Source organism: Lontra canadensis, unplaced genomic scaffold (genome assembly GCF_010015895.1).
Source record: "Lontra canadensis isolate GAN:19392208 unplaced genomic scaffold, GSC_riverotter_1.0 scaffold104, whole genome shotgun sequence".
In the NCBI taxonomy this organism is placed as follows: Eukaryota; Metazoa; Chordata; class Mammalia; order Carnivora; family Mustelidae; genus Lontra; species Lontra canadensis.
The window spans coordinates 2,160,932-2,175,048 of record NW_022631098.1 but is presented as its reverse complement, the minus strand read 5'-3'; the positions used below and the strand labels follow the sequence as shown (position 1 = coordinate 2,175,048).

General features: G+C 38.8%; 1 protein-coding gene across 2 annotated transcripts in view; it reads right to left on the bottom strand.

Moving 5' to 3' along the window:
* ATM (ATM serine/threonine kinase) overlaps positions 1 to 14,117 on the bottom strand; it is a 130,699-nt gene that overhangs the window by 94,121 nt on the left and 22,461 nt on the right. For both annotated transcript variants that reach the window (XM_032838312.1, XM_032838313.1), the window contains 9 exons: positions 12,157 to 12,320; positions 11,242 to 11,411; positions 9,304 to 9,675; positions 8,087 to 8,281; positions 6,988 to 7,083; positions 5,699 to 5,924; positions 3,968 to 4,093; positions 2,680 to 2,805; positions 1,650 to 1,739 (listed from right to left, as the gene is read on the bottom strand). In XM_032838312.1, coding sequence (XP_032694203.1) covers positions 1,650 to 1,739; positions 2,680 to 2,805; positions 3,968 to 4,093; positions 5,699 to 5,924; positions 6,988 to 7,083; positions 8,087 to 8,281; positions 9,304 to 9,675; positions 11,242 to 11,411; positions 12,157 to 12,320 — 1,565 coding nt within the window. The remainder of the gene's footprint in view (positions 1 to 1,649; positions 1,740 to 2,679; positions 2,806 to 3,967; positions 4,094 to 5,698; positions 5,925 to 6,987; positions 7,084 to 8,086; positions 8,282 to 9,303; positions 9,676 to 11,241; positions 11,412 to 12,156; positions 12,321 to 14,117) is intronic.

The window sequence follows — 14,117 nt, the reverse complement described above, 5'->3', positions numbered from 1 at the left end:
CTTCCAAGAAGGAAAAGAAAGATGTTCGATTGGCTTCTTTCAGAAGTATGATGTAGTTAAAATTCATCTAGTCAAACAATTCAGATTCAGGTGTATGAACACTGCAGTATTTCTATTAAGTGCCCAACAAAGAAAAACGGATAAACTGTAATATGTCTATGTAATAATACTATGCAAACTTTTAAGATAATTTTTTCCAGTTTTATGTAAGAGAGAGAAAGGGAGAAGGACAGAGTACGCTCGAGCAGGGGGAGAGGGAGGGAGAGGATGCCCCAGCAGACTCCCTGCTGGGCATGCCGGGAACGTGCGATCACAACCTGAGTGAAAACCAAGAGTTGGCTGCTTAGCCAACTGAGCCACCTAGGAGCCCCCAAATAATTTCCTATATTAAGGATTTTAATTCCCAAAATTGATGAGCATATGGGGAGAAGAATAAATTGGTATGACTATTTTGGAGGAAAGTGACAATATCCATCAAAAAGTAAAACAAAAAATTCCACTGCTAGAATTTATTCTACACCCCTCATATGCAAAAATAAAAATAGACAAAAGTACAAGAATCTTTGCTACAAAAACTCTAACAATAACAAAAAAATAGAAACCACTTCCAATCTTAAGGTCAGATGGGCTAAAAATACAAATATACTATTCCCAATAATGAAATACAATGATACTATTAAAAAAAGGTAGGGGGCGCCTGGGTGGCGCAGTGGGTTAAGCCGCTGCCTTCGGCTCAGGTTATGATCTCAGGGTCCTGGGATCGAGTCCCGCATCTGGCTCTCTGCTCAGCAGGAAGCCTGCTTCCCTCTCTCTCTCTCTGCCTGCCTCTCTGTCTACTTGTGATCTCTCTCTGTCAAATAAATAAAATCTTAAAAAAAAAAAAAAAGGTAAAGACAACAGCAGCATGCAGCAACATGGAAAAATGACCAAGATTTATTATTAAGTGAAAAGAACCAAGTTACAGAATATTTTTTCATTTAACATATATTTGAGTATCTACTGCGTGTGCCAGGTACTGTTCCAGACAAAAAAGTACGTGTAGCTTAAGTTTATTTGTATGGGAAAAAAAAATACCATGATGAAATTATGTTGCTTATCTGGTAAAATTGTTTTTGTTTTTATTTTTATTTTTATCAGAAGAGCACAAGAGAGTGTACTCTGGGGTGCGAGAGGGGGCTGGGGAAGGAGAAGAGAGAGGGACAATCTTAAGCAGATGCCACACGCAGAACAGAGCCCGACACTGAGTTCCATCTCACAATGCTGACATCATGAACTGAGCTGGAACCAAGAGTCAGATGCTCAACGACTAAGCCACCCAGGGGTCCCTTTTGTTTTTATTTTTAAGGACAGATGATTATTTTGAATTTTGCTACAGTGTTAGACAGAAGTAAGTATGAGCCTGGATGATTAGTTTCTAATCATTCAATCTATTTTCACTACTGAGAAATTAAAAGCTGAGCGGTATGCAATGCACCGACCTTAAGAAGCAAACAGTATGTTCCTCCCTAAAACCAAGTTAACTGTAATTTCCATATTTAAAAAAATACACAAGATGCCACGTTTTGTGAGATGCATCCCTACTGAAGAGAGGTATCTATGAAAAAAATCTCAGAATCAAGGAAATAGGGTGGTAAAACAAACATACTCACCAAACTTCTACAGATATCTGCAATATCATTCATGAGCTTTGATGTCAACAATCGTAGGAAAAATCTAGATGCAATTTTATTTGGACTGGGCTGTAATTAAGATAAAAAAACAAAGCAAACAAAACAATAGAAAGTTATCTTTGGCAGGTAATATTTTCTCTAACTTAAATGAAATATAGATTTTTTTTTACACTGGAAATTCTCTATCGTTAAGAAGCATAAATAAACAGGTTACTATTGGGGCCAAGACATAAACTGCATTAACAACACTAACCTCTTTTTTTAAAGTAATAACTATAGTCCATTAAATTGTGTATAAACATTAAAAAAAATACCAACTATTGACCCTAACATAAGTAATAACTGTAAGTTAGAGTTCATTCTTCCATGTCTCTCCTTTCCCATTTACAAAAAAAATAAAAAAAAAAACACACACACAGAAAAATACCTTTTTTTTTTTAGTTTAAGAAAAAAAAGAAAAACACATTACAAAATCAAAAGTATATGCTGGTAATACCATTATACAGCCATGCAGTTATCATCAGCTTTCAAAAATGTTTTTTTCAACGATTACCAACACACTGGGCTGGTTCAGCTACACCTGAGGCTTGTTCTCAATCAAAACGAAGATTCCGCAGAGTGGCACTTTCCACCGAGTGGTAAAGAAGACTGTCCGGGCAGAAGAGAGTAATGGCTTCGTGGTGCTCGCTAGCCCAGGCATGGTGGTAGGCACATCACACAGCCAGCAGTCAACAGTTTTTATGAAATGAGTAATAATGTGGGCAATAAAAGAATCGCCCATGTAGTTGTGCATAAAAGCAGTAAAATAACCTCTGAAACCATCCTGAAATGCTGAACTTATCCCATGAGAAACTCAGATGACCTGTGCTTCTTTATTCCTTAGTTGCTACCTCTATTTAGCACTCACTCTAACTTTCAATCTGTGTGTAAGCCCAAAACCCAGTTACACCACCAACCAACCCACCAGGTACCACCTCCCAGACTGACCAGTCACGTAAGCACATCGTACCTTGGTACAGTTGCATAAGCAACCGGTACAGAGAGTCATCACATTCCTCAGGGAAGCAACCCTAGATTCCTCGTAGGTCTTATTTTTGAACAGAGTGATACTTTCTCCTGCACACTGCATTAGAGACTATTAATAAAAGAAGGAAAAATCCAAACTCCAGTTAAAATTACAGTTTTGTGATTGCTTTTTAAACTTTTTTTTTTTAAGATTTTATTTATTTATTTGACAGAGAGATCACAAGTAGACAGAGAGGCAGGCAGAGAGAGAGGAGGAAGCAGGCTCCCTGCTGAGCAGAGAGCCTGACGCGGGACTCGATCCCAGGGCCCTGAGATCATGACCCCAGCCGAAGGCAGCGGCTTAACCCACTGAGCCACCCAGGCGCCCTGCTTTTTAAACTTTTACTTAAGAAGTAAAATTAAGTGCTTCTAGAAGTTATATTTGGTTGGGACGCCTAGGCACCTGAGCCTGCTAAGTGTCTGCCTTCAGCTCAGCTCATGATCCTGAGGTCCTGAGATTGAGTCCTGCATCAGGCTCCTTGCTTAGTGGGAAGCCTGCTTCTCCCTCTGCTTCTCCCCTTCCCCCATTCTTTCTTTCTGTCTCTCTGACAAATAAATAAAATCTTTAAAAAAAAAAGGGGGGGGTTATATTTGGTTATATAATGTAATTAAAAATCATGGTAGCAATTTTTTAAAATTATCTTACACCCAGTTATCCTTACCTATCATACCACTGACTGAAGAGTACTCAAAGATGAAAGTTTCACACTTAGAGCCTACCTATATAAAACTCAACAAGGATTCTTTAAAACAATCGATCACAGGGGAAAAAATTTTTTTTAAACATTTTATTTATTTATTTATTTGAGAGTGAGAGAGAGAGCATAAGAAGGGGGAGGGATTGAGGAAGAGGGAGAAGCAGACTCCCTGCTGAGCAAGGAACCCAACTCGAGAGTTGATCCCAGAACCTGGAGATCAAGACCTGAGCCAAAGGCAGATGCCCAAACGACTGAGCCACCCAGGCATCCCACAGGAAAAACTTTTAAAAGTGCCCATAAAAATCAGTATTTTTGTTAATAAGATTAAATTTAATGTGTATGATTTCAATTATTCTATTCATAGTTGGCTTACAGTAACTGCAAGTGTTAAGGACAGTACCGTTTCTCTCAGGTGGCATAAATGAAAGAGCTAACCTATATAAAAATTTTCTTTTTTCAAGCAAGTATACCAGTTCTCCCAGGAATATATTCCTTCAAATTTATCCAAAACTTGACCTGAATAAATTTTCATACCTTGGCTTTCTGGAACAGTTCTGATCTATATGCTTCCTCTTCAGCTACTACTCCCACGTAACAGTAGCATCCAAGAACACCCACCAGAAGACTCGAACACCGGATAAGCGTTTCTGCATTTGTAGTCTTATAGTAAAACAAAAAATAAAAAAATACTCATTTCATAAATAATTGAGTAGTGCACGGTTATTGTTTGTAAGAACAAATTTATGTACCTATTAAGAAACAAGTTTAGCTAATGGAGTTAATAGTGGCATGATTCTGATTATCTCTACCAACATCAAAGAGACCCCTGCAGAATGGTAACTAGGATTCTCAAGAAAAAGAGAAGTACTTCCTAATGGCCAGGTTAAGTATCTGTCTCCTCCTAAAGTGGCACAGAGGACCACATATATAGACCCTTAACATTTGAAGTAGGTGAGGAAAGAAGAAAAAAATGGTAGACAGATAAAAGTCAGTAACTCTTAAAACATGGGCAGAAATCAGATTCACATAAAGATATATTCAAATGACATTCTGACCTCTTCTGCAGGATAAGAACCTTGACTTATTCAGCTTTTTAGACTCCAGAAACCAGCACAGATTTTTCCAAGCAGATACCACATAGCCAATTTTATAAAATTATTTACAAATTTCTAACAGCTACACCGAAAAGATGTTCAGACTGCTTTGTTCCTATCCAGTAGGAAATGGCATTTTAGGGGACTGTGTTACAAAATGGTTACAACTGTGATCCGGGAGAATGCCAGTAACTAAGGATAAGGCATTCTGTCTCTTCTCTGGTTCTCTGGGTCATCATCTTTGGCTACTGAATTCACTCCACTGAGTAACTTGCAGATTTTATTTTAGTCAACAAATATTACAATATTACAAGGCTTTGTGGAAGACACGAAGATTAATAAAAATATATATGCCCCTCAACGAGCTTAAAGCATGGTTTGAGACATTTGTGTATAAAACATACAAATAACCACAGTACAAGCAGTACAAGGAAGATGTTAAGTCTCACTTTAAAAAGAAATAAGTACTATGAAATTAAGTACTATGAAAATTAAAAGATCAATTACCATGGCTTAGATTATCTAAGAATGGTTTTAGCAGGATTTTGACACAGGGATGAATTGAACATACAGAAATAAGCAGATTTTTAAAAAAAAGAAGAAATACGCAGAAAGACATTAACTTCATGTCAAAAGAAATGAGAGTTTTGGAAGACAACAGCACACACAAAGATTTTGTGATCTTAAGAAGGCAAAGGAAATGATTTATGAGAAATTACTAATGACCTCTAAAATATGGGTGACTGCCAATTCCTCTATTACATTTTATTAATCACTTCTTCAAGTGTTACCCAAATCTCTCAGATCAGTTTAAATGATGTTATTATTTCCTGTTATTCTAACATCTCCCTCCTCTGTACAGAGACGTTCTTTCTCATCATCGACTTCCGATGCTCAAAACCATTATTACTCTCCACTAACGTACCCAAGGAATTCTACTTATTCAATGTCTACTAGAATTCCCGGTACCAAAGAAACACAAATTATTCTTCTTGGGTTTTCCTTCTTTCATGCTCAATTTTCCCTATTTGTACACATTTGTATACATTGTCACTTTGTTTTTTTAATCAAACCTCTCATCATCCTTAGGGCCCTTCCCGCCCATTTCTCCTTCCTAACCGTCCACCAAAGTTGAGTCAAAGACAGGCCTTAGTTCTTCTGAATATCTCACCTCAGGCGAGTAGTTATTTAAAAGCTGTTCTGATAATCCCAGGAGATAGCGATCCAGTGACTCCTTGAGGTTTTGGTGGACAGAAAAGCCTACGGTGGCCTGGTGCTTTTCTACAGCACATTCTTTCACAATGGTTAAAAAATCCATTTTGTCAAAAGTTGTTTGAAGAAATAGTTCTTCAACTTCTGAGAATGAAGGCTCTTCTTGAACATTTTGGTGTTGTTCACTTCAAAAGAGTAAGATCTTAAATGACCAACTGCTTCACCTCTATACAGCAGCAATATGTTACAAACAAACATTTTAATTTTGTGCCTCTGTTATTCACACATTGCTTATACAGAGTTCATGGATTATCCTTTTAAATGCTTCTCTTCTTGGAATTGATACCTACCTGCACCAGATTTCATTATGTGGTATTAAATTTTATTAACAGATGGATGAAAATATACAGGTCACAATCTCCAGGCAAATTCAGAAAGTATTAAGAAAGAAAACATTAATAACACCAAGCATAAACACTAAGATAAACATTATCTGAAAATATTTTCCTTTTTGCCTGTTGATTTCTCCGAAATGAAGGAGTTTTTCATCCTCTCCCCTCTCCAGGGAGATTAGGAATCTTCAAGCCAGTGAGTCATTTTCAGCCACAACGATAAACACAAGCCTCTTGAATCAATCAACTAAAATGAGATCTTTAGATTTATTTTTACTTTTCCTATCCTCCATTAACCATTAGTTTTAAAGCTAACAGATTTTACTGGACATACAAAAATGGATCACATCTTTAAAGAATTCATTGCTAACCTTCCATCACCATCATTACCTTCCAATGGCAAATGTCACAAGCTCTGCTACAGAGAATGAAAAGACTGTCAACTGGATCAAATATCATAGCTGCAGATTACGGTTACTGAATTAAAAAAAGCTTTTCCCTAATAGGCTAATAGTTATGATGTTTTTTAAAACTGATCAACTTAGGGGTGCCTGGGTGGCTCAGTTAAGTGTCTGCCATCAGCTCAGGTCATGATCCCAGGGTCCTGGGCTCAAGCCCTAAATCAGGCTCCCTGCTTAGAGAGAAGCCTACTTCTCCCTCCCCCACTCCTCCTGCTTGTGTTCTCTCTCTCATTCTCTCTGTCAAATAAATAAATAAAATATTTAAGGAAATAAAAAATAAATTGATCAACTTATTTCCTAATTTTTGAGATGTAGCTACTACTCTGCTGAAATTATTACCTTTGTAATTAAAGCCATAACTTAAAACAACACAGAACTTTTATTAGGTAACATACCATTCTGGCACTCTTTGGAGAAAATTCATTGCAGCTTTACAGTTTTTCACAGTGAGACTCACAAGAATTTTCTCTACTGCAAGATGAGGAAAATTACTACAAAGGAAAAAAAAAATCTTCACTTAGAAGACCAAAAGCCACATAAAGCATTCTTCAAACTTACACATCATGTCTGGCTGTAAATCCTGACCTCTAAAACCTGGATCCAAAATTAAAATTTCTTTCATCTGTCCTGAATTTTTTAACATCTAAAACAAGAATTAAGCAGCAGACACTTTATGTCACTATTACTTTCAATACTTTCTGGCAGCAGGCTTGTCCAATTTTTAAAAATCATTTCTAAAATAAGTAAGTTAGAAATTAAAGCAAAAGCACTAGGATCCGGGCCCCTGGCTGGCTCAGTGGTTGAGCATCTGCCTTCGGCTCAGGTCGTAACCCCAGGGTCCTGAGAACAAGCCCTGCATCGGGCCCCCTGCTCAGAGGGAAGCCTGCTTCTCACTCTCTTACTCTGCCTCTTGTGTTCCCTCTCTCACTGTCACACTCTGTCAAATAAATAAATAAGTAAATAATCTTTAAAAAAAAAAGAAAAGAGAAGCACTAGGATCCAAAGGTCTGTCTTAAGTCCTTCAGTCCCGCCTACCAGCTGTGGAAAGGTTACAAGGACCAGCTGCTCCCCGTCCTGGTGTTTAAGCCTCATTCTGTCTGTCTCTAGAGTCCTCCCCCCATTAACTGAACACCTGTCACCGATAATATACTCTCATCATGATTCCAGGATACGTCTGCATCAGAGATACGTTCAGACGAAACCAGTCACAGAAAATCACAAGGAACACAGAAGCGCTCAAAGAACTGTAATTCCTATTATTCAGGCACATCCCCCTTATTCTCTCCGTCTCCGCGGAGATAAGAACAAAGTAAAAGAACAGAAACAGAGATCCGAGCAGAGACGCAGAACGGCATAAAAACAAAGGGCCTGTTAGCATCTGGAGTTAGCTCTGAGAAATGCTGCATTTCCACGGCAAAGAACAAGCCACCTCCATTCAGATAATGGCGTGTACGTAGGACACAAAGAGCGGCCGCGCGCTAACGAGCTCGTTACCTGTGAAGAACCGGTGGCAGCTCTGTCCTGTCTTCCAAGTCATCCTCTAACTGAGAGAGTAAGAGCCATCTCATTATCAGTTCCTTTAAAGAACAACTTCTATTTACTTCACATATACTCTGCTCCACTCCCGTTTTTACAGTTTCTGGAACCCCACAGATGGCCATGGCCAGAGTCAGGCAGCAGACTGCAGGACTACAACAAAGCAAAGGACGGCCGCTGTTAAAAATCAGCTCTTTTCTTTTCCCAATCCTAGTTCTTCCTTTTCTCTAACACAGGTGCTAGGAGTTGACGATTTGCCATAGGTGGCACCATGAGAATAACCAAAAGTAGACTGAGTGTGACAGAAGACCGACAACATGTTTGACACCCTTGAGGGACAGAACAGGAGAGTCAAGAAGGGGAGAGAATCACTGCAGAAGGAGACTCGTCCGTGTTATTCTGGCAGGAAAGCCAGCAATGCATCCATTTTAAGCGTTACCAGTTCACTTCCAACTTCCCTCCAGGACAACTTGAATCTCTTGGGCAACCAAAGTCTCACCATGAGTAAAACTTTCAGCCTGAGGCTTCTGCTCTTTTGCATGAGTTTTCAAGATATGCTTCCTGACTTCCTATGAGTCCCTTAGAAGGATTCAAATTTCTTGTTCTATAGCAGATTGAGTTTCTGAATTCAGTGTCCCTGTGTCACTGCAGGTCGTAACTCTAAGCTCTGCACTCCTTCCAAAATTTGTTAACCATCCTCTTTGCTAAAAAATAAGCTCTTTTAGGTAGAAAGACCTTGTCTACCGTATTTACAACCGAGCTGCTACTAACGCTTAAGATGATGCCCGACACGTCTAAGTGCAGAGGGAACGTCTACTGACTAAATGAACACAAAAAATTGTGAGGAGTCTGATTACATTTGAGAACTATCTCTTATTATAACTGTCTGTTGCACTACTAAAAATAATTATGGATACTGAACAGTATGTACTTAATATGCAACTAAAGATAAAAGAAATTTAAACACCTAATTCTTTAAAACTGGCCTTAATGAACTCTCTACACTTGAAACTACATTTACACTTATTTACTTATTAAAGACTCCTTGGACAAACAACAAAAACATCTAAAATCAAATTTAACATATTGTTAACTCAAGTTACAAACTTTAAAACCGGAATGAAAAAAGTATTTATGTCTATACATACATCTCTTACAGTACATAGTCAACTTACCGTGATGGTCTGCAGGCTGACCCAGTAAATAACTTCCAGAATTCTCTATCAACCTCAATTAAACTGCCTTGAATTATAGCTCCAAGTAAACCAAAGTTTTCAGCTTGTATCTGCTCAGAACTTATACCACGAAAGGTAAGAGACCAAATTTTAATCCAGAATTTCAACAAATCTGACTTCTGCGAGCCTTCTAGGTTTGATTTCTTGCCTTGACACAATGCAACTTCCGTAAGGCATCGTAACACATATGGCGTGCGCTCCCCATGTCGATGTTGAGGTAGAAGCTGGTACAGTATCATCAGTAATGGTGACAACTCATAGTTAGGTAAACTTGAAGGATATTTTGATATTAGCTGGGTTGTAATCTGTAACCTAGATAAAATAAGAGGATAATTGAAATAAAAATTATTCAATTCCATGAACAAACTAAAAGAAAACAAATATATGGACACAGCACTCTTAATAATATCCTGGAGTATCACCACCATTATTTTCCATACTGCTCTCAAAATAAACTGGCTTTTAACATTTCTTCGTCCCTGCTTCCTAAAGTGTCAGGAAGAATGACAACTTTCTGGCTAGGCAGGTGAGTTGTCTTATGTCCCTTATACAAAAACTTTAGGAATAACAAACTTAGGGGCACATGGCTGGCTAGGTTGGTAGAGCTTGTGACTCCTGATCTCAGAATCATGAGTTCAAGCCCCACACTGCGCATGGAGCCTACTTAAAAACAAGACTAAACTAAATTAGAATTTTCTCCTTGTAGCTGTCACATCCATCCTCGTTCTTCAGCCACCAGTAAGATTCCTCCAAAACAAGAAAACAGACAAAAAACCAAACAACTGCTTTTCCTAGACATTCAGTTAATTCAGTAAATATCTGCTATGAGTTTTCTAGAATGTGAACTACTCCCGAAGAGGAGCTTTCCCTTATTCATCCGTGAATCCCTACCTAATACTTGGCACGCAGCACGTATTCAATAACTAACCCCGAACTGAATGGAAAAATTGAAGACTCTGAAACAGGGATCCCTCCACCACGTAAAAGAAACATGAACTTAGGGCGCCTGGGTGGCTCAGTGGGTTAAGCCTCTGCCTTCGGCTCAGGTCATGATCCCAGGGCCCTGGGATCGAGCCCCGCATCGGGCTCTCTGCTCAGCAGGGAGCCTGCTTCCTCCTCTCTCTCTGTCTGCCTCTCTGCCTGCTTGTGATCTCTGTCAAATAAATAAATAAAATCTCAAAAAAAAAAAACCATGAACTTAAGCAACAAGTATCTAAATCAAGATACTTGCCCCTCACGACTCAGTTTATTTAAATATGACATCAACATGGTAAAAATCAAGGCATAGATCACACGAGTTTGACTGTCATCTACAAACTTCTGACTGTCCCTGGACAAGCTGCTTAGCCTTTCCCAGTTTTGTTTTCCTTGTGGTAAACCAAACAGGCTGAGCTGGACATTTTCTAAAGATTCCTACCAGACCTAATATTGTGTGATATTGTAGAACTCCACAATTCATTTAAGCATTTGAAGAACTGTGTATGCTATACACAGCAAGTTCTTTAAAAAGGCAACCTTTTCCTATGGCACAAGGTCCAAATTATTCGGTGATCTCTGAATGCCATCTTCAATTTCTTCATGCTAAAACCTCTGTGAGGGGACACACAGCTCAGCGCATTCCACGCCTGCTGGGCAGCCATCCCCCCATCTTCCCTGCGAAGGCCAGCTGCTTCGGAGACGCGGCCCTCTGGCCCAGGCTCCAGCATGAGCCTCTGTGGTTGATCGCCAGAGGTCCTGGCAAGCACCTTCCCTTTCACCAGGGACTGGTTTCAAGTGGACAATGGACCTAGTTATGGCCAGGCCGTTCCACTGCAGGGCTTATGAGAAAAGCTAAATGAGACTAAAATGACACTGGAAGAGAAAACAGTAACATTTTACCAAGGCACAAGATCAAAATCACTCTGTGACTTCTGAAGATGATCTTTTATTACTTCCCAGCCTAATTCTATTTTCTTCTTTTTGCAAGACGCACTGTAATCATTACGTTCTCTCTGGGTGGTAGTATAAGACTGTGAAATCTCCAGAGATCTAGTATCGTCATTAAAAATCTGTAAGATAACAAAAAGAAAATCTTTTTTCATTATATACAAATTCTGTTTTCTAATACTTTGAGGGAAAAAAATTCCTCCTCAAATGAAGACACAGGGAAGTCACAGAGCAAGAGTAGTAAGTTAAAAAAATACATACATGTAACACAGTAACAAATATTTTGCATGACTGTAGTAGCTCTCTTGAAAACAGATATTACCAAGTAAGTTATTAGTTCTATTTCCCAGAAACATTTGTACCAAGACATCTAAAAGTAAAGCAAAAATCTGTTTTCAATGGGATTAAATTTAAAATTTCTTTTGATTAAAAAAAAAAAAAAGGGGGGGATTTTGGGATGCCTGGGTGGCTCAGTCCATTAAGCATCTGCCTTCGGGTCAGGTCATGATCCCAGGGTCCTGGGACAGAGTCCTGCATCAGGATCCTTGCTCAATGAGGAGTCTGCTTCTCCCTCTGCCCCCTGCTCCCCCTGCTTATGTGTGCACCTGCTCTCTCTCTCAGACAAATAAATAAAATCTTAAATTAAAAAAAAAAAGCATGAAAAAAAGTTCATCACTAGTTTTCATTATGCTCCTATGTGCAAAATAATTATTCAATCAGAACAGCAATTCCAAATTCGGAGTTTTGAAAGGAACAGTTACATATACAAAGTAATTTTACAAGGCTTTTTATCAGAACACACATTTTAAAAACCCGGTAAAAGGGAAACTAATAGAAAACTTCAAAATGTGACAAGACCTACTGTACCTGGTGACAAATATCTGCCATCAACTCAATCAAGTTTTCCTTGACAGCCACGTTACGAGAGCCCGAAGAATACTTCCCTCTGCTTCCTATATGACTTATCTCGTTAATTAGCAGATCATATAAGTTATATAGGATACTTCTCCATTTACTTGATTCATAAGCACCTATAATTCAAAAAATTAAAAATACAGTTTACGTCTACACTCCATTTGCACTGCCAACTCCCACAGAACCATTCAGCTGTTGGAATGGTGGAAACCGGTCCAGCCATCCATTCTGTACTAGGGCCTCTTCAGATAATATCCTGGCAGGCCCGACTTTGTAACACTGTCTGGCTCACACTCAGCTATTTGTTGTAAAATTCTTCTGTACTCTGATCTAACTTTCTCTAATCAGCTCCATCAAAATCCCAATCAAAACCTAATTTCTTCTCTCCGCTGAGGCAAATACAATTAGTATGTCCCATCATTTGTATGAGGACCAAGTTCTCTGTAGGTCATTAAGAGAAAAACATTACTAGTTCCTTTAGTGTACAAATGACATGTTGCCCAGACTTCTCCTAATTCTAGTTGTCTGTGCCTAAACACACTCCAGTACCCTTATGTCCCTCTTGAAATGGCGACGCTACAAAATCTGGTACACAGGATACGCCCATTGTGATCGGACCAGTGTGGGTAACAAAGGAGCTATTACTTCCCACACAAACCATAAAATCTATTAGTATAGCCTAAAACCACATGAGTGTTTCTGGCAGACTCATCATCCTGCCAACTTCCAATTCATCCTAAATACACAGTTAACCAAAACCCTAAACATACTGTGTCATCTCCTGGATAAGTCTGATCTTTAGCCTGTGTGAAAGAGGAAACCCTAAGAAAATCCACCATTCTTTGACTTAACAGTGGTTTCATGGGCTACAAATACATCTAACTTCACATAGGTAAAGAGCCCATTAAACATAGACAGTGACTTTTGAAAAAAAAAAAAAAAAAGGGCTCTCACGGTTTTCCACCATTTTAGCTATTTCTCAGTGGAGCTTGATTTCCTAACAAGGGCCTTACACTGGCCATGATGAATTTGTCCAAAGGCTAGTGTAGGCACAAAGGTAAACACAGTAAGAGCCGGAGGGAATCCACTCAGTTCCAGTTCCCCCCAATAAAATTCCTGTCCACTGAGTGAAGCTACACTATCTAAGATTTTTTAAAAATTATTTTTAATTGAGGTATAACTGACATACAACACTAATTTTGGAGGTACAACATAATTATTTGGTATCTGTACAGACTGTGAAATGATCACAGTGCCTTACATAGTTAACAATACCTTACGTAGTTACAAAAAAAGTTTTTTCTTTGTGATGAGTACTTTTAAGATCTACTCTCTCAACCACTTTCAAATATGCACTACCTGTTATCAAGCAACACTCTCTTGGTGAGAGACAGATGGAATGGTATCAAAGGAGGAGAAGTCAGTCATTTCTGGTTTCCCAGAAAAAAACCATTTCTGGTTTTCCAGAAAAAACGGCAGCCTGGATTGAGTGTGAGGTTTAAGGCAGCATGGATACATCTTCCTGAGGAACTGATTAATCTCTCTGTTTGCAGTCCACATTTCTCTTTTACCTTCTAATAAGAGCAGTATGTAGACACACAAGACCCTGTCTTCTCCAAACTCACTCACACTCCAGTCTGTGTCATCCCTTCTGGCACCTAATTATTGCCACGTCAAAAGCTGCTAGAGGAACAGCATCTCCCATTCGTCCGTGTTCCTCACAATACTTACAAATGTACTAAACACATGGTAAGGCAGGACAGGATTTGTTACCACAGCTTCAAATTCTAAAAAAAAAGTGTGAGAAGCACCTTCAAGACTAATAACATTAACCAAGTACAACAATCCAGAGGAAGGTCGTAACCTCCTACGAAATAGAAAATTTCATACTTAAGACTCTATGTTTTAATGAA